Source organism: Chionomys nivalis, chromosome 5 (assembly GCF_950005125.1).
Source record: "Chionomys nivalis chromosome 5, mChiNiv1.1, whole genome shotgun sequence".
Lineage (NCBI taxonomy): Eukaryota > Metazoa > Chordata > Mammalia > Rodentia > Cricetidae > Chionomys > Chionomys nivalis.
In genome coordinates, this window is record NC_080090.1 from 79,399,110 (window position 1) to 79,424,067 (window position 24,958).

General features: G+C 37.5%; 1 protein-coding gene and 1 pseudogene across 2 annotated transcripts in view; both read left to right on the plus strand.

The window, feature by feature from the left end:
• Cfh (complement factor H) overlaps positions 1–11,402 on the plus strand; it is a 109,086-nt gene extending 97,684 nt beyond the window's left edge. For both annotated transcript variants that reach the window (XM_057769657.1, XM_057769658.1), the window contains 2 exons: positions 2,375–2,557; positions 10,512–11,402. In XM_057769657.1, the coding sequence (XP_057625640.1) occupies positions 2,375–2,557; positions 10,512–10,729 (401 nt within the window). In that variant the 3' untranslated portion in view covers positions 10,730–11,402. The remainder of the gene's footprint in view (positions 1–2,374; positions 2,558–10,511) is intronic.
• A 3,731-nt stretch (positions 11,403–15,133) lies between these two features.
• The window catches only part of LOC130874155 (complement factor H-like), a 32,004-nt pseudogene continuing 22,179 nt past the window's right edge, over positions 15,134–24,958 (plus strand).

Sequence of the window (24,958 nt, forward strand, 5' to 3'; positions counted from 1 at the left end):
ATAATTTATTTCCTTATTACTTTTTTTAATGTTTGATTGATTCTTTGTGGATTTCACATTGCACATTCTGTTCTCACTCATCCCCCTGTTCCCTGTATCTGCCCTCCATCCTAACATCCTCCCCACAAAACAAAATTTAAAAGTAAAACCAAAAAGAAAAAAAAATCTCAGCATTGAAACTGTGTTAGTCACTTATTATTGAACATGAACTCTATATTGGTGATGCATATTTATATCATATCTATAGAGAGACTTCGATCTCTGCATTCAGATCTTTTGCATGTGAAGCAAGTTCTAGTATAGTTAATATCTCTATTCCTTTGTCAATTTGTGTTTTTGTTCTTTGATTATCAGTCCTATTTCTTACCCTTGCTTTGGAAGAATGGTTCTCAAGAAGTTTATTTTGTTATGTTTCTTTTTCTTGATTTTGAGTGCACAATTTGAGTATGTGATCTCTAAGTGCTTGCCTCGGGTGATATTTTATATGCTGTAACAAATAAAGCTTGCCTGAAGATCAGAATGCAGAATTTGCCACACTTGTTAGCCATAGAGGACAAGTAGTGGTGACACACAACTTTAATCCCAGCAGTTGGGAGACAGAGGCAGACAGATCTTAGTTATTTCAAGGACACCCTAGGCTACATGAGATTGAATCAGTCTAAAAGAGAAACAAAGCTCATACCTTTGATCCCAGCACTTGGTATCATATACCTTTAAACACAGCACTAGGGAGGTGGAGTCAGGAGTGATATGGCTGAACAGGGAGAGGGCTATAGGGCCAGAGGAGAAAAGTGCTCAGGACATTCAGTTGGAGGATGCATCGGGATCTTCGATCTGAAGATTCAGTAGAGGTAAGAACTAATAGCTGACTCATTTCCTTCTCTGCTTTTTTAGCATTACCCTGATATATGACTCCAGGTTTTTATTATTAAGACCAATTAGAATTTATGCTACATCTTGCCATCATTTACTGATGCAGGTATTTTATATTCCTAAGAAAAACTGGAAACGGTACTTACCTTTAAAATCTATTTATGGTTCCCATTTTCTATGTTTTACTTAAAAATTTCTTTAGGATTTCCTGTTACATATCATGAGTACCATCCTCAAATGCTAGGTTTCATCTCAAATATAAACATAATTTTATGAGCAGAAAGACCATCTAGTATTTTGCCAGTTACTTTTACCAGTTACTTTTCTCCTAAAATTTTAATTGTTATTTTTATTTCTGTGATGAGTTCTCCTACTTATTTTTTATGAGGAATTCTCTTTTGGAGATAAATCCTCCTTACTTTCTTTAATTTGATGTCTTAATTAATGTCGAATTCATTAATTCAAAAGGCTAGCTCCACTGGACATAGAATTCAAGGCTTACACTCATTTCCTTTCACCTCCTATGGCCTCATGGTGGTAGAGGGAGAGTTACTTTCTTTTGGATATCAATCCAGTGTGGATGGTGATTTCATAAAGTTGTTATGTTTCATGGTGTTTTCTTTAAGCAGTTTCAATATATGTATTTCATGGACTTCATGGAACTTGTACAGTTTGAGTTTAATCATCTCTAAAATATGTACATGCTGCTTTATGACCAACTTGTTTTCATTTTCCTCCAATTAGAAATATTTTGTTTGGATCTGAAACAATTTTTTTTTTCTAAACAATGTTGGAGTTCAATTCAGATTCATGATGCTCCTGTTGTGATCTTACTCAACTGGACAAAATATTAGTACTTCATTTCAGTCTTCTCCTGTGACCTCAGCAGGACAATCAGCAGTACAGAAAGGAAAGAAATATCACACAGCATTGTGCAGTTAGTTGAGTCCTGAATCTCTTAACTAGACTTCTCAATGTCTCCCTATTCCTATTTTGCCTACTAAAAATATTATGTATATGAATTTCTGTTGTAACTAGCAAAAGTATAGTCATATAGATGACTATACTTAATTTACCTTTATCATGGACCAAGAATGCTTCATTTTTTTCTGTAACTTTAAAAGCTTTAAATTCTGGTCGATAAATATGTTTCTAAAAACAATAATGAAGATTAGGAATATATAGAACAATAAATATTCCAGTGCTTTAAAGCCAAGAAATCCTGCCTGACTTCACTGGAGTCTGTATGTTTAGGAGATGTTAAGACATATACTAACACGGGAAGGCTTCAGAAAAGACATGCTTGCTCCAGTTCAGTAAGTGTTTTAGGTAAGAAGGAAGGAAGAACTTGTAACTCTAAGTTTATATGATTGAAATTTCTTCAAAGAATCATTTCTGTAGCCATAAATCACTAAAGTCTTGTTTGGAACTGTGCTTTCATTGGTTCTATTTAAACCTGTACTTTGATTTGATCTCTCAAACATTCAAATGTCATTCTTAGATTCAACGGGGAAATGTGGACGCCCTCCACCTATTGAAAATGGAGACATCACCTCCTTCCCATTACAAGTATATGCACCATCATCATCAGTAGAATATCAGTGCCAGTCTTATTACCGACTGGAGGGCAACAGAAAAATAACATGTAGAAATGGAGAGTGGTCTGAACCACCAAAATGTTTACGTAAGTACCTCTTTCTCATAGATCATAGGAGATTCAGTTTCATGATATGTATATACTTCTCTTAATAAAGAACATTCACAGATTAAAAGCATTCTGTTGCTTAGTGCTTCACTGCCAAATATCACATGTGAGGAAAGCAAGATTATTAGATTATTTTTATATAGAAATAGTTGAAAAATATAATTATGCAACTTATTTTTTATTATTGTGTTTTACTAACCTGTATTGATGTTCATAAAACTTGGTGGCAGCATAATATTTTCATACCTATTGACTCAGTTGATGTTCTGTTGTTTTGAAAAGACCCCATGGCCCTAGCAACTCTTATAAAAGAAAGCATTTAAATAGGGATTGTTTACAGTTTCAGAGGTTAGTTCATTATCATCATGTGGGGGGAGAATGGCAGCACACAAGCAGACTTCGTGTGGGGGAAATAGCTGAGCATTCTATATCTGACTCTGAAGGCAGCAGGATGTTATAGACACTGGGCCTAACTTGGTCACCCAAAGACACATTTCTAACACGGCTACACCTATTCACTTCTATATTTCTTCTTATTATCAAAGGAAGTGAGCACAGGAACTCAAACAGTTCAGGATCCTGGAGGCAGGAGCTGATGTAGAGGCCATAGAGGGGTGCTGCTTACTGGCTTACTTTTCACGGCTTTCTAAGACTGCCTTTTATAGACTCCAGGACTGCCAAGAACAGGTCCCTCCTACACTGATCACTAATTAAGAAAAGGCCTTACAGCTGGATGTCATGGAGGCATTTCCTCAACCGAAACTCATTTCTCTCTGATGACTCCAGCTTGTGCTTAACACAAATGTCAATTTGATACAGAAAACCATTCAATACAGAAGCCATACTTCTACATAAACAACACCTGTACACACCTTGCAGTTATTAAGTCCACGTCCCTCATATAAGCTCCCCTTCCCTTAGATAAATTATCTGACTTCTACTAATCACTGTCAGGAAGTATAGAGGAATTTTAGTTTTTCTTTCATTGTGTGGGAAAGAACATGAAGGACTTGTATTCCTGTGTTTGGCTCACTTCACTTAAAGTTCCTCAATTTCTTTCTCTAACTAAAATAATAAAAATTATTTATAATGTCCAAACCATATTTGATAAAATATACTGTTATCTTTATAAGTTCATCAATTAGTGGGGACAGAGACAGTTATCCCATCATAGTTAGTATGACATAGCAATGTGCAATAAACATATATTTGCAAGTTGATTACATTGGTTTCTTTTCTTCTGGGTATATATCAAAAAGAGGGATATATACATAGTATATGGAAACTCCATATTATTGTCCATAATAACTTCTCAAACTCATATTCCCATTAATAGATTTCAAGTTTCTTTTACACTACACACTCATGAACATTTGTAATTTTTTAGGGGTTCTTTCTGCAATGCCATTAAACATGGGTGATAGGTATCTCGTTGGAAATCTGGCAGTGAAATGAGAGTTAATGATACTAAGCATCTTTTCCCCTCTCACCCACATGTATATTTATTCCTTTCAGAAGTGTCTCTTCATTTTAGCCAATTTTGGTGGTTTTTATTTGTTTTTAAAATATTTTCAATTCCATTTGTATTTTTGAGATAGGAAACAACTATAAGCCCCTGACAACGAATAACACAACAATTTTCTCCAATTCTATAGGCTGTCACTGTTTTATTGTAATGATTATGTTCTCTGCTATACACAAGCATTTCATTGTGATAAACTCCATTCATAAAGGGTTTTTCTTTGCCTTGAGATTTGGGGTCCCATCTAAACATTCAGTGTCCAAACCCAATGAAGTGTTTTTCTATTGTTTTCCTTATGTTTTCAACATCTTGTTTTTACATTTATGTCTTTAATTGACTTTGGGTTGATTTTTGGCAAGAAGGAGACATAGGAATCAAATTTCAATTCTCTCCATATGGATATTGATTATTCTTGTATCATTTATTAAATATAGTATCAGTTTTCCAACATATGTTGGAAACTCTATTAAGATAAATTAGCTATAGACATATAGTTCAATTTTTCAAATCTCTTTTCTCATTCAATTTATTGTTCATCCAAGTGTCCTAGTGTTCTGGCTACTGAGGGGTTTGGTGTATATTGAAATAAGGTATTGTGATATCTCCTGGATTTTTATTTTTATTGAAGTTCTAGTTGTCTACAAATTTTTATTGTACTTTCATTGGAGTTTTAGGATTCCCCATCCATTTGTATGAAAATGGTATTGGTATTTCAGTGCGGTTTTATGGAGTATGCTAATTAGTATGGGAAACATTTACATATTACATTAATACTGATATTGATTCTTCCAAAAATTTAACATACAAGATATTTCCATTTTTGTCTTTTATGGCTCTTTCACCAGTTAACTAATAGTTATGGTTAAAGTTTTGCACTTCAGTTGTTAAGTTTATTGCTAAATTAAGTTAATTAACATTAACATTTTGATGTTAATGATTATGAGATTGCATTTATTAGTAGTTCACAAAAAATATTGATCTATAGGAGAGAACTTATTTTCATATAATAACAATGAATATTGACAATTTTGTATACTGACAATGAATGAACTACCTAATCACTTTTGTTTTCAATTTTCATATTTTGGATGAGTCTTTAAGATTACCATTTATAGAAATATATAATGCTCAAGTAAGAATGATTTGACTTTTAATTCAATAATTGTATATTTTATCTTCTTAATTATTATAATAATTCAAATTCTGATACTGTAGCAAAAATAATTAGAGAGAATAATATCTTTTTATTGCTGATCACATAGTCATTTTTATTAACTGAAAATAGTTTTTTAATACAATATATCATTGTTATAGTTTCCTCTCCTTCTACTCCTCCAAGTTCCTCTCCGTAACACCTAACCTCATTATCTACTCCCTTTCTGTCTCTCATTAGAAAAGAACAAGCTTCTAGGAAATAAAAACCAAATATGACAAATTGAAATAAAATAAGATGAAGTGAAATTTTCATAGATGCTGGACGTGGCAACCCAACAGGAATCAGAATCCCAAGAGCATGCAAAAGAGATCTGCTCATTCTCATACTCTGAAGTCCCATAAAAATACTAAGCTAATAGCTATAATAAATATGCATAGAACCTGGTTAAGACCCATGTAGGCCCTGTGTTTGCTGCTTCAGTCTTTGTGAGCTCACATAGGCCTTGCTTAGTTGATTCTCAGGATCTTGTTGTCCTGTTGTCCTCATCCCTTCTGACTCTTACAATCTTTCCAACTCCTTTTCTGTGCAGTTACTTCAGTTCTCAGGTGAGGGATTTAATGGAGATCTTCAGTTTAAACTCTCTCTCTCTCTCTCTCTCTCTCTCTCTCTCTCTCTCTCTCTCTCTCTCTCTCTCTTCATAGTGTACAGCTATGGGTGTCTGTATCTGTTCCTATCTGGTACTGGTGGAAGCCACTCCAACAATGCATAGAGTCAATTTTTCAGTATATTTTACATATAGCAAGGAAATGGTATATCAGGTGTACCAACCTTTTATGGCATTTGATGATTCTGTTGTACTCTCTTTTATATGCTTAAACTGTTCAGTCATTTATTTATTTATTAAAAATTTCCACCTCCTCCCATTTCCTTCTCACTCTCCCCACTTCCTCTCCCCCTCCCTCTCCAGTCCTAAGAGCAGTCAGGGTTTCCTGCCCTGTGGGAAGTCCAAGGTCCTCCCCGCTCCATCCAGGTCTAGGAAGGTGAGCATCCAAACAGACTAGGCTCCCACAAGACCAGTCCATGCAGTAGAATCAAAACCCAGTGCTATTGTCCTTGGTTTCTCAGTCAGCCCTCATTGTCAGCCGCATTCAGAGAGTCCAGTTTGATCACATGCTCCATCAGTTCCAGTCCAGCTGGACTTGGTGGGCTCACATTAGATCAGTTCCATTATCACAGGGGTGGATGCATCCCTCATGGCCCTGACTTCCTTGCTTATGTTCTCCATTCTTCTGCTACTCATTTCGATCTTGAGAGCTCAGTCCAGTGCTCCAATGTGGGTCTCTGTCTCTATCTCCATCCATCGCCACATAAAGGTTCTATGGTGATATGCAAGATCGGTATGGCTAGGATAAGGCCAGTTCAGGCACACTCTCCTCTGCTGCCCATGAAACTAGTTGAGGAAATCCCCTTGGACATCTGGGAACCCCTCTAGAGCCAAGACTCTAGCCAACCCTAAAATGGCTCCCTTGGTTAGGATAACTTCTTCCCTGCTCCCATATCCACCCTTCCTCCATCTCAATTATCCAATTCCCCCAAGCTCTCCCCAATTCTCCCGTTCTCCCTTCTCTCTCCACATCTCCCCTTCCCCCAATACACACCTACCCCCCTGCTCCCAATGTTTGCCTGATGATCTTATCAGCTTCCAATATCAAGGACGATACATATATGATTTTCTTCGGGTTTACCTTCAATTATTTAGCTTCTCTAGGATAACGAACTATAGGCTCAATGTCCTTTGTTTATGGCTAGAATCCATTTATGACTGAGTACATACCATATTCCTCTTTTGGGGTCTGGGTTATCTCACTCAGTAAAGTGTTTTCTATTCCCATCCATTTGCATTCAAAGTTCAAGATATTATTGTTTTTTACCGTGGAGTAGAACTCTAAAGTATGTATGTGCCACACCTTCATTATCCGTTCTTCTATTGAGGGGCACCTAGGTTGTTTCTAAGTTCTGGCTATTACAAATAGTGCTCCTAGCCGGGCTGTGGTGGTGCACGCCTTTAATCCCAGCACTCGGGAGGCAGAGGCAGGCGGATCTCTGTGAGTTCGAGACCAGCCTGGTCTACAAGAGCTAGTTCCAGGACAGGCTCCAAAACCACAGAGAAACCCTGTCTCGAAAAAAAAAAAATACAAATAGTGCTCCTATGAACATAGTTGAACAAATGCTTTTGTAATATGATTGGGAATCTCTTGGGTATATTACCAAGGGTGGAATTGCTGGATCCTGAGGTAGGTTGACTCCAAGTTGCTGAGAAACCACCACACTGATTTCCAAAGTAGTTGCACAAGTTTGCATTCACACCAAAAATGGATGAGTGTTCCCATTACTCCACAACCTCTCCAGCATAGGCTATCATTAGTGTTTTTGATTTTAGCCATTCTGACAGGTGTAAGATGGTATCTCAAAGTTGTTTTGATTTCCATTCTCCTGTTCACTAAGGAGGTTGAGCATGACTTTAAGTGTCTTTTGACCATTTGAACTTCTTCTGTTGAGAATTCTCTGTTCAATTCAGTACCCAATTTTTTAATTGGGTTAATTAGAGTTTTAATGTCTAGTTTCTTGATTTCTTTACATATTTCGGAGATAAGAACTTTGTCTGATGTGGGGTTGGTGAAAATCTTCTCCCATTCAATAGGTTGCCGTTTTGTCTTAATGACAGTGTCCTTTGCTTTACAGAAGCTTCTCAGTTTCAGGAGGTAGCATTTATTCATTGTTGCTCTTGTCTGTGCTACTGGGGTTATACGTAGGAATTGGTCTCCTGTGCCCATGTGTTGCAGTCTACTTCCCACTTTCTCTTCTATCAGGTTCATTGTGGTCAGATTGATATTGAGGTCTTTAATCCATTTGGACTTGAGTTTTGTGCATGGAGATAGATATGGATCTATTTTCATTCTTCTACATGTTGAAATCCAGTTATGGCAGCATCATTTGTTAAAGATGCTTTCTTTCTTCCATTGTATAATTTTAGCTCCTTTGTCGAAAATCAGGTGTTCATAGGTTTGTAGGTTAATATCTGGGTCTTCTATTTGATTCCATTGGTCAACATCTCTGTTCTTATGCCAATACCAGGCTGTTTTCATTACTGTAGCTCTGTAATAGAGTTTGAAGTCAGGGATGGCAATGCCTCTAGAAATACTTTTATTGTATAGGATTGTTTGGGATATCCTGGTTTTTTTGCTTTTCCATATAAAATTGATTATTGTTCTCTCAAGGTCTGTGAAGAATTTTGTTGGGATTTTGATGGGGACTGCATTGAGTCTATCGATTGCTTTTGGTAGAATTGCCATTTTTACTATGTTGATCCTCCCAATCCAAGAGCAAAAGAGAACTTTCCATTTTCTGGTGTCCTCTTCAATTTCTTTCTTCAAAGACTTAAAGTTCTTGTCAAATAGATCTTTCACTTCCTTGGTTAGAGTTACCCCCAAGATATTTTATGCTATTTGTGGCTATCGTGAAAGGTGATGCTTCTCTGATTTCCCTCTCTGCTTCTTTATCCTTTGTGTATAGGAGGGCAACTGATTTTTTTGAGTTGATCTTGTATCCTGCCACATTACTAAAGGTGTTTATCAGCTGTAGGAGTTCTTTGGTAGAGTTTTTGGGGTTGCTTACATACACTATCATATCATCTGCAAATAACAAAACTTTAACTTCTTCCTTTCCAATTCGAATCCCCTTGATCTCCTTATGTAGTCTTATTGCTATTGCTAGAACTTCAAGCAATATATTGAAGAGGTATGGAAAGAGTGGACAGCCTTGTCTTGTTCCTGATTTTAGTGGAATGGCTTTGAGTTTCTCTCCATTTAATTTGATGTTAGCTATCGACTTGCTGTATACAGCTTTTATAATATTTAGGTATGAAGCTTGTATCCCTAATCTCTCCAAGACCTTTATGAAGGGGTGTTGAATTTTGTCGCATGCTTTTTCAGCATCTAATGAAATGATCATATATTTTTCTCTTTCAATTTATTTATATGATGGATTACATTGATAGATTTTCATATGTTGAACCAGCCCTGCATCTCTGGGATTGAAGCCTACTTGATCATAATGGATAATTTTTCTAATGTGTTCTTGGATTCAGTTTGCCAGTATTTTACTTAGAATTTTTGTGTCGATGTTCATGAGTGAGATTGGCCTGTAATTCTCTTTCTTGGTTGAGTCTTTGAGTGGTTTTAGTATAAGGGTAACTGTAGCTTTATAAAAGGAGTTTTGCAATGACTCTTCTAATGTGAAATACATTAAGGAGTATAGGTATTAGCTCTTCTTGGAAGTTCTGGTAAAATTGTAAATTGAAACTATCAGGTCCTGAGCTTTTTTTGGTAGGGAGGTTTTTGATAACAGCTTCTAATTCTTCGTGACTTACAGGTCAATTTAAATTGTTAACCTGGTCTTGATTTAACTTTAGTATATGGTACGTATCTAAAAAAAAAATGTTGATTTCTTTTACAATTTCCAATTTTGTGGCATACAGGCTATTGTAGTAAGATCTAATGATTCTCTGAATTTCCTCTGTATCTGTTGTTATGTCCCCCTTTTCATTTCTGATCTTAATAATTTGAGTGTTCTCTCTCTGCCATTTGATTAGTTTGGATAGGGGTTTGTCAATCTTATTGATTTTCTCCAAGAACCAGCATTTTCTAACAATGTAAGGAAGGCCAGGTTCCCAGGTGTTGGTTGCAGGAGCTTCTTTCCAAGCAGGTTAGTCACTTATCCAGTGTGGTTCTTTGATAGATATAATTTTAAAACTATGAAAATCAAATTCATAATACAACAATAACTATCCATAGTTGTAGCTTTGTAATTGAATGATGAATATTATGATAGTAATTATGATTTGGTTTGGTAAGAACAGTATTTTTCAGTATACTCATCTCACTGAATGTCAGGTCTAAATATCATGTACAGGTCAAGGTTCAATTTTTTTTACCTTTGCCCAATACCTAAATAAATGCAAACAACCATGGATATCCTGAATTTTAAGTGTCTTCCTTCATTGACATTAGGAATCCTTTTTGTTGAAATATAGCTATCTCATTAAAAACATTGTTTTGACACTATTTGCTATCAAATATGAACTAATTCTATGTGATTGTTGAATAGAGGTTTTTAAAAATTTTGAGGAATTGGGCTTGAAAACTGAGTCTATATAAGTGTATGTATTGATAAACTCTTGTTGATTTTTCTTTCAGAGGCATGTGTAATATCAGAAGAGATCACAAAAAGACATAACATAACTTACAGATGGATAAGAGACCAAAAGCTCTATTCCACATCAGGCGACTATGTAGAATTTTCATGTATAAGTGGATATAAAGAGGCAAATGAATCACCTCCATTTCGTACAATGTGCATTGATGGTCATATCAATTATCCAAGTTGCATAAAACCAACTTGGTATTGGGGATGAATGAACCTTTGTTTAGAAATGTTCATGCATATTACTAATAGAGTTTCAATTTATGTTTGAAGTATTTTTTACTCATTTCTTCTCATAAGTATAAACTTGTATTGATATATAGTGATTAATTTGGAGCCTGAGAGACAACTGCCACAAATGCAAAACAGTGCATTAAAAACTCCTATGTGCCTTAAAAAGCAGAGTGTGGTGTATACTAGCACAATAACCAATGGAAAGAAAATAGATGTAAGTACTTCAGTGTCTATTTCTACCTATAACTTTTCAAAATCGCTCCAATCTTCAATATATTTTGGTCAAAGGTTCTGATTCAAGGTGAAAACAAAGCATATTGTTTCATCTTTAAATTAGTATTCTCTCACAAATATGTAATAATCAAACTGTCACACTTAACATTACTTATGAATATAAGGAATTGCTACATACTGCTTTTGTATTAATAAATAAATCAAAAAAACATTTTGTGTATGAATTTGTGTATGAATTGAACATGTTAATTTGACACATTGAAATACTCAAGCAATAATACAAAGAAGCTAAAATTGAACTAGGCATAGTATTCTGTCAGTGATATAAACCTATAAAAACTCTTTATAACTGATAAAGGGGCAATAAGTGCATCCATGCATTATGCCCAAATTAATGAAGGAAAATAACAATAAATACAGTCAAATTTATCAAAAAAGTCCTCTGTATTTATCTTTAGAATGTATAATGTTAAGGGTTTCTATTTAATATCTTTAAAGACTGTTTCTAGCCAGGTATTTGTGGTGCATACCTTTAATCCCAGCACTCGAGAGACACAGGCAGGTGGATCTCTGATTTTGAGGTCAGTCTGGTCAACAAGAGCTAGTTTCAGGATATCCAGAGTTATTACACAAAGAAGTCCTGTCTCAAAAAATAAAAAAAGAAAAGAAAAGAAAAAAATACAGTTTCTAGTTTACAGTGGATGTACATATTAAGTTTATGATAGTGAAAGGTGATAATTATTCAGAAAATACTGCTAAGATTTTATCTTTATTTCTGGGTTCTCTATATGTGTGTAATAAGGCACTGTGAAAATGGGTGGTAGTAACTCATCGTAGCTCCTTTTGGTCAAGGTAACAAGGCAACATTGCAAAAGCTCCATATTGATTTATTATGATGAATAGAACATTGGGTATTTAAAGGGGATTTAAACTGACAGTATTTTCTGTGTACCTTGGCTACGCAGGATGCAATTCCAGTGTAAACTGTAGAGTATTAAAGTTTATATTTCAGTACCTCTATCACTAACATAATAGGTTTTAAATCATAAAAATAAGCTATTTTAAGAAAAGGATGTCTATTTTTTTAACTTTTCAAATGTTTGGGATCTTTAAGATGAAAATATAGGTATAAATAACAAGGTGAAAATTGAACATATTATCTTATACCTTTCTATTACATGATTTGGATTTTTGCTAGACCAATTACTCAAACATCAAGGAAATACTTATTAGTAAAAATAATACACAAAAGTAATTGTATTTAACACTAGTAAAGATACTTGTCTGTCAGCACCACCGTAACAAATTACCATAAGCCACATGTGTTAGCTTAAAAAGCACTCATGTTATAAATGTCCTTTAGAATTTAGATTTGGTGTCTGACTTGCCTTCTCCTTCCTGGTTGCTTCTTCCTGGAAACATTTTGGCAAGGAAACACTGGTTTCTTTACAATGGAAGTAATCCCAGTAGTGAGGAAAGAACCTACCAATCCAATCACCAGTAAAACCCATTAGCTTTATCATCATGAAGGTGATGTGGAAGAAACAGTTAAATGCTGTGGGAAGGTTACAACTAATACCTACCCGCCTACTGGGGCGTGGCCTCATGGACTATTTGCCTGGATGTGGAAGAGTGTGTGGCCCCCTTCCTTCCTCTCTCTGCCTGCCCCTGATGCCCCATTTTGGCTGTTTGGTTTGCTTTAGATGTGATCTTCATCTATCGTTCAAGCAGAACATACTGACTTTGTAAGTCTACCCTTTAATAAACACTGTTTTGTTTTCTTAGTTCTGAGCTAGTGTGGGGTTCTTTTGAACTTGGCGCCACGTGGGTTTGACACCCCCCCACACTCTCCCACCCCCACACCCACACCCCCGCCCGCCCTCTGGCCTGTAGGTTGAGCCCTCACACAGCCTGGACAGATTTGCTTTTTCCTGGACGGTATTTTCTTGGTAAAATACCCCTCACAAGAGAGTTTGCAGCATGAGAGCTGGACCGTGATTAGTGATTAAAAGCGCTGTGCTGTTTGCAAGTCGCTGACTACTCCCTGGGGCCACTCTTTGTAAAACTCCCCGGGATGTCCTAGCAACTAAAATAGAAGCACTGTTTGAAATCCCAGCCACAACAGAGCTGAGCGCCACCACAGCAGTATTTGCAGCATGACCCTTTGTCCCAGCAAATGCAGTGTAGGGACGCTGGGTGGTTGCACGGTTAGCCGCTCTCGCAATGGCTGTGTCACAACCCAATGCATTGGGTCAGAGCCCTGATCCCCAGTGGAGAGACAGGACAGGCGCCTGGGACAAGCCGCACTGTTTATCAGCTACTGGAAGCTCCCTGGGTTTTTGTTCTCTGTGCCTGGACTCTGGGTTTTCGCCCTCTGTGTACTACATCTAACCTCTCAAGGGACTCATTTTCCCCCAGTTTTTAAACAAATATCAGGCAGATTTTACCACAGGATCTGTTGTGGCACTGCTGCATCCGTTCCAGTCGCAACTTGGAAAGAGCGCCATCTGCTGGTTAGAAGGTAAAATGGCAGATTTTGTTTCTAATGGGACTTTTGCCACTCTCTTTGCTACCACAATGAAAGAAACCACACAAGGCCTCCATGAATACGGAGGAACCTCAATTTACTGGTTATTAAGTTTCAGTTTTTTCTCCATATCATTATGGAAGTATATGGTGCTAATTGATAGGATTAATAACATGATAGGCAAAATTGACTCCATATCTAAGGGTACTAGGAACTTACCTGAAAGGGTCCAGGCTGTTGAATTTGAAATTCAGAAGTTATCACAGAGTTTTGATAAGGTAACAGACAGAATATACCTCCAGGACGGCAATTTACACAATATCCAGAAAGAGTTCAAGGAGGAGATATTATCTTTGAAAAGAGATATTAAGACCTTGGAATCACAGGTGCAGAATAGGGACCAGAAAATTGATACTATGGGGAAATCACTAGAAACATTTGAAGGTCAGGAGTTTCAGGCTTTTCAAGAGATAATGATTAAGAGATTTGAAATGATTGAGGAAATTATTGGGGCTGATGAACAGGATGAGAAGGCATAAGGGCAGGATACAATGTCACCACTGACTGTCAGAACTGGTTTACCCAGTATTTGAGCAACATATCTTGTAATTTACTCTGACAAAGCATCAACTTCTAAAGGCTCAAAGGGAGCCAAAGAAGGTAGATGGACGCCGATAGGAATGAATGATCTAAATGAAATTAAGCATGCCATCGTTACTTATGGTTTGGACTCTACATTTGTTAAGGAAACCATAAGGACTTGGGCTTCTAATGTCAGAGTTATCTATGCCCCATGAATTCTCCCAGTTAGCACCAGCGGTGTTAGAGGATGGACCTTCCTTGATGTTTCAAATTTATTTCAGAGAAGAATCCAAACACATAGAACAGCAAGGACTTCGCAGGATCAAATTCTTGGCATAGGAGCATATGCTGATCTACAGGTCTAAGCTCTTTATGACAAAGAGGTGTTGTCCCTATGCTACAAAACAGCCTTGAATGCCTGGGATAGAATACCAGAACTAGGGGAAAGGGGGAGTTATATACCAGGGTTAGGTAGGGACAGGGAGAACCCTATACTGACTTTTTGCAAAGAATAATTAAGGCTCTGCACATAGGAGTAACAGAACCAGAAGCTAGATGAATAATTCTTGAATCGCTGGATTTTGAAGATGCAAACATAGAATTTAAAAAGATAATTGGGACTTTAAGGTATAGATCAGCACCTATGGATGAATGGATTCTGCATATCATGAATTTTCAGACATTTAACTATGATGATGAATCTTGGATAGGAGAAGCAATTTTCAAAGTAGTGTGGGGCAATCAAACTGACAAATGTTTTAATTGTGAAATATTAGGACACCTAAAAAGGGATTGCAGGCAAGGAATTTCTAGGAATAATACCTCATCTGGGAATGGCAAGAATAGGAAACCTCAGCCTTCAGGTATATGTAGGAGGTGTGGTAAAGGACAATATTGGACCAATGAATGAAGATCAACAACAGACAGACAAGGTGGCAACCCCAATTCCATCAGGAAACTCCTTGAGGGGCCTCTCACAGGCCCTCAAGCCAAAAGTGGCCCAGTTGTTTCCAGTAACCATGGAGGATATGTCACACCATGACACTAGAACTTTCTGTGCAAGACCATGAGGTTCTAAGTGATGGCTCAAATGTGGAGAATAAGTCAGAAATTCAAATAGGAAATATGAACCGTATATTTTGGCAAACTTCTATAAATAATCAGAGACCAAAGCTGAGAGTAGGTATAAATGGAATTGTAATTGTTGGCTTGATAGACACAAGATCGGATGTGAATATCATCACTCCAGAATTTTGGCATCCAAATTGGTCTCTTCAAGAGGCAGATGTTCAATTACTAGGAACTGGAACCATATCTCAAGTTAAACAAAGCACGAGATGGGTTGACTGTATTGGGCCAGAGGTCAAAGAGGAAAGCTAAGGCCATATGTAGCTGATATTGCAATAAACTTATGGGGCCATGACCTGCTACAGCAATGGAATACCCAGATTAACATTCCTATAGTTCCAGGAACTCATTATTCTAGGAAGGATATAATGAGGTATTAGGGAAAAGCTCACCATCCATTCAGGCTGTACAAGAACATACAGCAACTAGCAAACCTTTAGTGGTACCAACAGCCCTACCCTTAAAATGGTTAACTGAGAAGCCAATATGGGTTAAGCAATGATGTCTAAATGAAGATAAATTGCAGGCTTTAGAACAATTGGTACAGAAGCAATTAGATGCTTGATACTGAGGAATCAACTAGCCCTTGGATTTCTCCTATGTTTGTTGTAAAAAAGAAATCTGGTAAGTGGAGAATGGTGACAAATATAAGGGCTGTCAACAAGGTAATTTAACTTATGGGCCCTCTAAAGTCTGGAATTCCTCTGCCTTCTCTGTGCCAAAAGGATGACATCTTATAGTAATTGATTTAAAGGATTGCTTCTTCACTATACCTTTACAAGAAAAGGATAGAGAAAATTTTGCCTTCCCAGTGCCTGGATGACCCTGATGTCTGAATACAGACAGATGGTAAACATTACTACCCAATAAGAATAAATAAGAAAATCAACTATGTTCCATAAGTAAAAAAAAAGTTCAAAAATTATATACATTTGTGTATTTCTATTCATAAGTTTATAGAGCTTGTTTTGGAGTTGGACTCTGGCTCAGTCCCTCTCTAATTCCAAGCCTGTTGTTAAGAGAAAAAACCAGAGTTTCTGTCTAATGTCACGAGCCATAATATGGGACAGAAGGAAAAAAAGAATTTAGAAAACATCTTTGCTTTTCTTCATATCTATCATTGAATATATATGTCTGCACATGTCTATATAATTAATGTTTACAGTGGATTTAGTTACCACGTTGGGCGCCACTCTCTTGTAATAGGACCAGTGAGCTACATTCCTGGCACCCCGCAGCCAGCACGGCTAGCTTTACCCGAAATAATTACACAGAAACTGTAATCTTTTAAACACTGTTTGGCCCATTAGTTTTAACCTCTTATTGGCTAATTCTTACATATTGATCTAACCCATTTCTAATATTCTGTGTAGCACCACGAGCTGGCTTACCAGGAAAGATCTTAACCTGCATCTGTCTGGAATGGGAGGATCATGGCGACTGCCTGACTCAGCTTCTTTCTCCCAGCATTCTGTTCTGTCTACTTCGCCTACCTAATTTTTTGTCCTATCAAAGGCCAAGCAGTTTTCTTTATTAATTAACCAATGAAACAACAGATAGAAAGATGACCCTCCTCCATCAGAACAAGGAATTTTCCTGCAGCAATCTTTGAAGCTTCCAGGAAGAAGATGGGGCCTCTGGTTGATATGATGTTATGATACTGATACCACTATTACAAGACCTGTTTTGTGTACCAGCTGCACAAGACAGTTCCAACTTGGTTAGATGAAATGGTATGCATTTTTACAACATTCTGGCCAGACCTCCACAAAACTCAGAGACAATTTGCAATATTACCAGACATTAATCTTGAAATTTTACCATCATTTTACTTTTATAAGATCCCCTAGAAAAAAAACATCACCCACATGACAGCTGGAAGTAATTCTAGAGGACAACATCCACTCTCCCAACAAAAATTGTCCTCAGGCTTAGGGACCTCACTTAGGTGTTTATTATAATTGGTATATGGTTCAGGGATGGGGGAGGAATTTTATAAGCTCAGGGATCATTTTAAAAATCAAAAAAAGAGGAAAAATTGGATGATGGAATAATAGATTGGTTTTTGTGAGTTATTGTTTATAGACAATTACATTGGTATAGATTTTTGTATATGGATACAAAGTTAAATTATATTGAATATTATATGCATACATGCTTCTACCTCTGTTTAAAATATTTATATTTTATATGTATATATATATATACCATAATGCAGTGTACATTTCTACCTCTGATTAAGATACTTACATATCGTTTATGTATTTATATATATATATTTACCATGTTGCAGTGTACATTTCTACCTTTGATCAAGATACTTATACACTGTTTACATTTGGAGGTCATTGTCCTCATTTATTGCACAGTTGTTTATTGTCTTAGTCTTTAAGTTATATAGATATTAAGAATTATAGATCAATAGTCATCTACGCTTGTCATACTTTTAGTTAGACTAATCAGGTTCTTTAGATATATTCTGTATAGATAGATAATCTTCAACCTCTTCAAAGAGCTGTAGAAAATGGCATTTAATTTATGTTAGAGTTCGGTGATCATGAGACACAATTGCTCCTGGCAACACCGATCTATTCCTGAGAGACTGTCGAGCAACAAAGACACTCCACTTGGAGCTTTTCTTCTTCTTGGCAAAACAGGCCTTTGGGCAAGGAACTGCCCATACTTCAACCACTGACAAAACACATAGTATCCAGAAACGGATTAAGCGGAACTGTCAAATCTTGCCAAGATAGGGTAAGATGCTTTTTGAAAATTTCTTGCCTTTAAAAGTAATCTGTCAGTTATTCTAGGCCTTAGCCAAAGTTGGTTGTTTCAACATTGCAAACGTGATTTTGGTTGATTTCCCAGGTAGCCAATTGTCACTGTGATTTGTTGCATGTTTTGAAATTTGTCTGAATGAACTTCCTAAATACTCAGGTAACATTATTTCCCTTCTCAGATCTTCAATAGGGTTGAGGACTAGATAAATGTAATCAACTTCATTAGATGAAAAATAAAAAACAAAGAAAAAACCCAAAATAGCCAAAACAATCCTGTACAATAAAGGAAATGCTGGAGGCAGTATCATCCCTGACATCAAGCTCTATTACAAGGCTACAGTAATAAGAACAGCTTGGTATTGCCATAAAAACAGAGAGTTTATCAATGGAATCTAATTTAAGACACGGATTTTTTTTTTTAATTGAAAAAAAATTTTCCACCTCCTCCCGGCCTCCCATTTCCCTCCCCCTCCTCCTGCCCCTCTCCCCCTCCCCCCACTCCTCTTCTCCTCCCTCTCCAGTCCCAAGAGCAGTCAGGGTTCCCTGCCCTGTGGAAAGTCCAAGGTCCTCCCCGCTCCATCCAGGTCTAGGAAGGTGAACATTCAAACTGTCTAGGCTCCCACAAAGCCAGAACATGAAGTAGGATCAAAATCCCATGCCATTGTCCTTGGCCTCTCGTCAGCTCTCATTGTCCGCCATGTTCAGAGAGTCCGGTTTTATCCCATGCTTTTTCAGTCACAGTCCAGCTGGCCTTGGTGAGCTCCCAATAGATCAGCCCCACTGTCTCAGTGGGTGGGTGCACCATTCGTGGTCCTGACTTTCTTGCTCATGTTCTCCCTCCTTCTGTTCCTCATTGGGACCTTGGGAGCTCAGTCCGGTGCTCCAGTGTGGGTCTCTGTCTCTATCTCCATCCATCGCTAGATGAAGGTTCTATGGTGATATGCAAGATATTCATCAGTATGGCTATAGGATAGGGTCATTTCAGGTTCCCTATCCTCAGCTGCCAAATGAACTAACTGGGGACATTGCCCCATCCTTTCCTTCTCACTTTTCTCTCCCAATCTCCCCTTACCCCATCTCACCCTACCCCCAAGATTCCAATTTTTTGCCCGGCAATCTTGTATACTTCCCATAGCCAGGAGGATAACTATATGTTTTTCTTTGGGTTCACCCTCTTATTTAGCTTCATTAGGATCACAAATTATAGACTCAGTGGCCCCTATCCATGGCTAGAAACCAATTATGAGAGAGTACATCCCATGATCTTCTTTTTGGGTCTGGGTTACCTCACTCAGGATAGTGTTTTCTATTTCCATCCATTTGCATGCAAAATTCGAGAAGTCGTTGTTTATTACCACAGAGTAGTACTCTAATGTGTATATATTCCACACTTTCTTCATCCATTCTTCCATTGAAAGATATCTAGGTTGCTTCCAGGTTCTGGCTATTACAAATAATGCTGCTATGAACATAGTTGAACAAATGCTTTTGTCATATGGTAGGGCATCTCTTGGGTATATTCCCAAGAGTGGTATTGCTGGGTCCAGGGGTAGCCACACTGATTTCCAAAGTGGTTGCACAAGTTTGCATTCCCACTAGCAATGGATGAGGGTACCCCTTTCTCCACAACCTCTCCAGCAAAGGCTATCATTGGGGTTTTAGATTTTAGCCATTCTGACAGGTGTAAAATGTTGTTTTGATTTGCATCTCTCTGATCACTAAGGAGGTTGAGCATGACCTTAAGTATCTTTTGGCCATTTGAACTTCTTCTGTTGAGAATTCTCTGTTCAGTTCAGTGCACCATTTTTTAATTTGATGGAGGAGGGTCATCTTTCTATCTGTTGTTTCATTGGTTAAGTAATAAAGAAACTGCCTTGGCCCCTTTAATAGGACAGAAAATTAGGTAGGCGGAGTAGACAGAACAGAATGCTGGGAGAAAAAAGCCGAGTCAGTGAGTCGCCATGATTCTCTCACTCCAGACAGATGCAGGTTAAGATCTTTCCTGGTAAGCCAGCTCGTGGTGCTACACAAAATGTTAGAAATGTGTTAGATCAATATGTAAGAGCTAGCCAATAAGAGGATGGAGCTAATGGGCCAAGCAGTGATTGAAAGAATACAATTCTGGTGTAATTATTTCAGGGCATAAGCTAGCCATGTGGGCAGCCGGGTGCCAGGGACGCAGCCCTGCCGCTCTTATTTCAACAGAGTGGCACCCAACGTGCTAATGAACTCCACATAAAACCTGAGAGGGCTTAAAAAGGACATAGAGAGAATTTAAGACAGTTTTTGCTGTTTGTGGGTTGCATGCCGCAAAGAAATTGTCCTGACTCAGCATCAGGAAAAAACTGGCTGTTTTAAAATGCCGGCTTTCTGCACTGTGCCGCCATTGCGATCTCTGTCTGGCTCCTGCAGGAGAAAGAGTCTTTGAATGGACCATTTGGAATAAACTGCTATGATTTGTTTGATGGCAACTAGACTCGCTGTGTGCCTAAAAGGAAGTCACTGCGTGATGTGGCCCAGGGGCACCAAATGGCTCTGAGGCAGGAGCAGCTCAGCTCTGCCATGCTGAATTTTGCTGGTCTCAGGCAGGAACTACCGTAATTACTGTAATAACAGCGCAGTTAAGGTTTAGACTGGGCGGGACACAGGCAGTACCGTATTACCTGTACATGGTGCTACTTAAGTTTTTAAGAAGTGCTTAACATTTTAAGAAATGCTCCTGGATAGTAAATAAATTACAGATTCACAATAGAACAGATTCAGACACTGTTGGATGAATGTACGTAGGCTTGAGAGAGAGAGAAAAATATATGAAGAATAAAGTTAATGTCTTATAAAAAGGGTAAAGTCTTTAAAGAGACAGAGTACAGATAGTTATAGATTAAAAGAAATAAAGAAAAATAAGCAACGTAAAAATGGAAAATTCACAGAGAGTCTGGATTCTTTGTATTATTGTGTTTTCTTTAAAATTTTTGACTGTAAAGGAGCTAAGTGCAGAGAGACATTTCATTATATGGGCTGCCAAGCTAAACCAGAATGGATATAAGGGTATTATGATTTCAGAATTTGGATCTAAGGATATGATGCTTTGGAAAGGAGTTTCTTCTTTTGTTTTCACAGAGAATGAGACTCTTTGGATTGCTTCTATCCCAATATGGTATGATAGATCACGCCTTCCTGAAAGGTTGCTGTGAACACCTTCAGAAAATTACTTCACTCAACTGCCGACTGAGATGACCCTGGCACACAGGTTACACCATGAAAGACCTGAATAACAGCACCCCCATTGAGCAGGAAGCAGTTTGGAGAGAAAAACTGTGCCCATGTTCCCAAATACGGTTTATAAATGTTCTTTTACATTTAAAGGGGGATATGATATAGATATGAATAATTTGCATTGGTGTGGATTTTAAGGTCAATTTTGTTATATGTATTTCTGATCTTGACTAAGGTATTATGATTGTGTAGTTCATTTTAAAAGTATAATGCATAATTAGAAAATATAGGTTGCTAATGGATAATCATCAATAATAGTCAAATTTGTAGTCATGTTAGTTAGATTTTCTAGATATATAGAGATATATTTCAATTAGATAGGCATTCTTCATATCTTTCAAAGACGACAGAACATGGCATTTAAAATATTTTAATAACTTAGGGCTTTTCATGACAATGAGACATGTCTGCTCCTGGCAGTACCAATCTACTTCAAGAGGAAGATGGGCATCGAAGAGGCTCCTTATGGAGTTTGATAGCCATTTGGGCAAGAAACTGCTCTTGCCGGGACTGTTGCATAAACTGGACACAAAGAACCCACAGAAAAAGGACTGCTGAACTTGCCTAAATGTGAGATGGTCTTTCGGGGTTCCTGATTCATGAAAGAGTCTGCGAGACATTCTGCAGGACACAGCAGAAAATGACTAAACTGTATTTGAAATTTCCTGCTTCATGGAAGAGTCTGCTGGATACTATGGGCCTGAAGGCCGAAAACGGATGCCCCAACGGTACAAAAGAACTTTGGGTGACTGTCCAGGCAGTGAGATGTCTCTGTCATTTCTAGAGTTTGAAGTTTCTTATTTCTTGTTTACTTAAGTAATATTATATCCTTCTGGAGTCTTCGATGGAGTTGAAGAATGGATAGATAATTATAGTTTTCCTTAGTTATGATAAAGGATAAAATAGATATAAATATTGTAACTGTAATTCTTGCTTGATAACTATTTTGGTATATGTAATTTTACTATGTTAAAATGAAAGCCTTCTTTTTTGTTTAAACAGAAAAAGGGGAAATGATGGAGGAAGGTCATCTTTCTATCTGTTGTTTCATTGGCTAAGTAATAAAGAAACTGCCTTGGCCCCTTTAATAGGACAGAAAATTAGGTAGGCGGAGTAGACAGAACAGAATGCTGGGAGAAAAAAGCCGAGTCAGTGAGTCGCCATGATTCTCTCACTCCAGACAGATGCAGGTTAAGATCTTTCCTGGTAAGCCAGCTCGTGGTGCTACACAGAATATTAGAAATGGGTTAGATCAATATGTAAGAGCTAGCCAATAAGAGGATGGAGCTAATGGGCCAAGCAGTGTTTAAAAGAATACAATTCTGGTGTAATTATTTCGGGGCATAAGCTAGCCATGTGGGCAGCCGGGTGCCGGGGACGCAGCCCTGCCGCTCTTATTTCAACATTAATTGGGTTAATTAGCATTTTAATGTCTAGTTTCTTGAGTTCTTCATATATTTTGGAGATCAGACCTTTGTCTGTTGCGGGGTTGGTGAAGATCTTCTCTTAGTCAGTAGGGTGCCTTTTTGTCTTAGTGACAGTGTCCTTTGCTTTACAGAAGCTTCTCAGTTTCAGGAGGTACCATTTATTCAATGTTGCCCTTAATGTCTGTGCTGCTGGGGTTATACATAGGAAGCGATCTCCTGTGCCCATATGTTGTAGGGTACTTCCCACTTTCTCTTCTATCAGGTTCATTGTGGTCAGATTGATATTGAGGTCTTTAATCCATTTGGACTTGAGTTTAGTGCATGGTGATAGATATGGGTCTATTTTCATTCTTCTACAGGTTGACATCCAGTTGTGTCAGCACCATTTGTTGAAGATGCTTTCTTTCTTCCATTGTATACTTTTAGCACCTTTATCGAAAATGAGGCGTTCATAGGTTTGTGGGTTAAAATTTGGGTCTTCTATACGATTCCATTGGTCGACTTCTCTGTTTTTATGCCAGTACCATGCTGTTTTCATTACTGTAGCTCTGTAATAGAGTTTGAAGTCAGGGATGGCAATGCCTCCAGACGATCCTTTATTGTATAAGATTGTTTTGGCTATCCTGGGTTTTTTGTTTTTCCATAGAAAGTTGATTATTGTCCTCTCAAGATTTGTGAATAATTTTGATGGGACCTTGATGGAGATTGCATTGAATCTATAAATTTCCCTTGGTAGAATTGCCATTTTTACTATGTTGATCCTCCCAAACCAAGAGCAAGGGAGATTCTTCCATTTTCTGGTATCCTCTTCAATTTCTTTCTTCAATGCCTTAAGGTTCTTGTCAAATAGATCTTTCACTTCCTTGGTTAGAGTTTCCCCAAGATATTTTATGCTGTTTGTGGCTATCATGAAAGGTGATGATTCTCTTATTTCCCTCTCTGCTTCCATATCCTTTGTGTATAAGAGGGCGACTGATTTTTTGGAGTTGGTCTTGTATCCTGCCACATTACTAAAGGTGTTTATCAGCTGTAGGAGTTCTTTGGTGGACTTTTTGGGGTCGCTTATGTACACTATCATATCATCTGCAAATAACAAAAGCTTAACTTCTTCCTTTCCAATACGAATCCCCTTGATCCCCTTATGTTGTCTTATTGCTATTGCTAAAACTTCAAGCACTATATTGAAGAGGTATGGAGAGAGTGGACAGTCTTGGCGTGTTCCTGATTTTAGTGGGATGGCTTTAAGTTTCTCTCTGTTTAATTTGATGTTAGCTGTCAGCTTGCTGTAAATAGGTTTAATTATATTTAGGTATGACCCTTGTATCCCTAATCTCTCCAAGACTTTTATCATAAAGGGATGTTGAATTTTGTCAAATGCATTTTCAGCATCTAATGAAATGATCATATGGTTTTATTCTTTCAGTTTATTTATATGATGGATTACATTGACAGATTTGCATATGTTGAACCAGCCCTGCATCTCTGGGATGAAGCCTACTTGATAATAATGGATAATTTTTCTAATGTGTTCTTGGATTTGGTTTGCCAGTATTTTGTTGAGGATTTTTGCGTCGATGTTCATGAGTAAGATTGGCCTGTAATTCTCTTTCTTAGTTGAGTCTTTGTGTGGTTTTGGTATCAGAGTTACTGTAGCTTCATAAAAGGAAGTTGGCAATGACTCTTCTGTTTCTATATTGTGAAATACATTAAGGAGTATAGGTATTAGGTCTTCTTGGAAGTTCTAGTAGAATTCCACATTGAAACCATCTGGTCCTGGACTTTTTTGGGAAGGGAGGTTTTTGATAACAGCTTCTACTTCTTCGCGACTCACAGGTCTATTTAGGTTGTTCACCTGGTCCTGGTTTAACTTTAGTATATGGTGCTTATCTAAAAAAATGTCCATTTCTTTTGCATTTTCCAGTTTTGTGGCATTCAGGCTTTTGTAGTAAGTTCTAATGATTCTATAAATTTCCTCTGTGTCTGTGGTTATGTCCCCCTTTTCATTTCTGATCTTATTTATTTGTGTGTTCTCTCTCTGTTGTTTAATTAGTTTGGATAGGGGTTTGTCGATCTTGTTGATTTTCTCCAGGAACCAGGTTTTTGTTTAATTGATTTTTTTCAATTGTTTTCTGTGTTTCTATTTTGTTGATTTCTGCCCTCAGTTTGATTATTTCCAGTCTTCTACTCCTCCTGGGCGCATCTGCTTCTTTTTTTTCTAGAGCTTTCAGGTGTGCTGTTAAGTCCCCAATGTA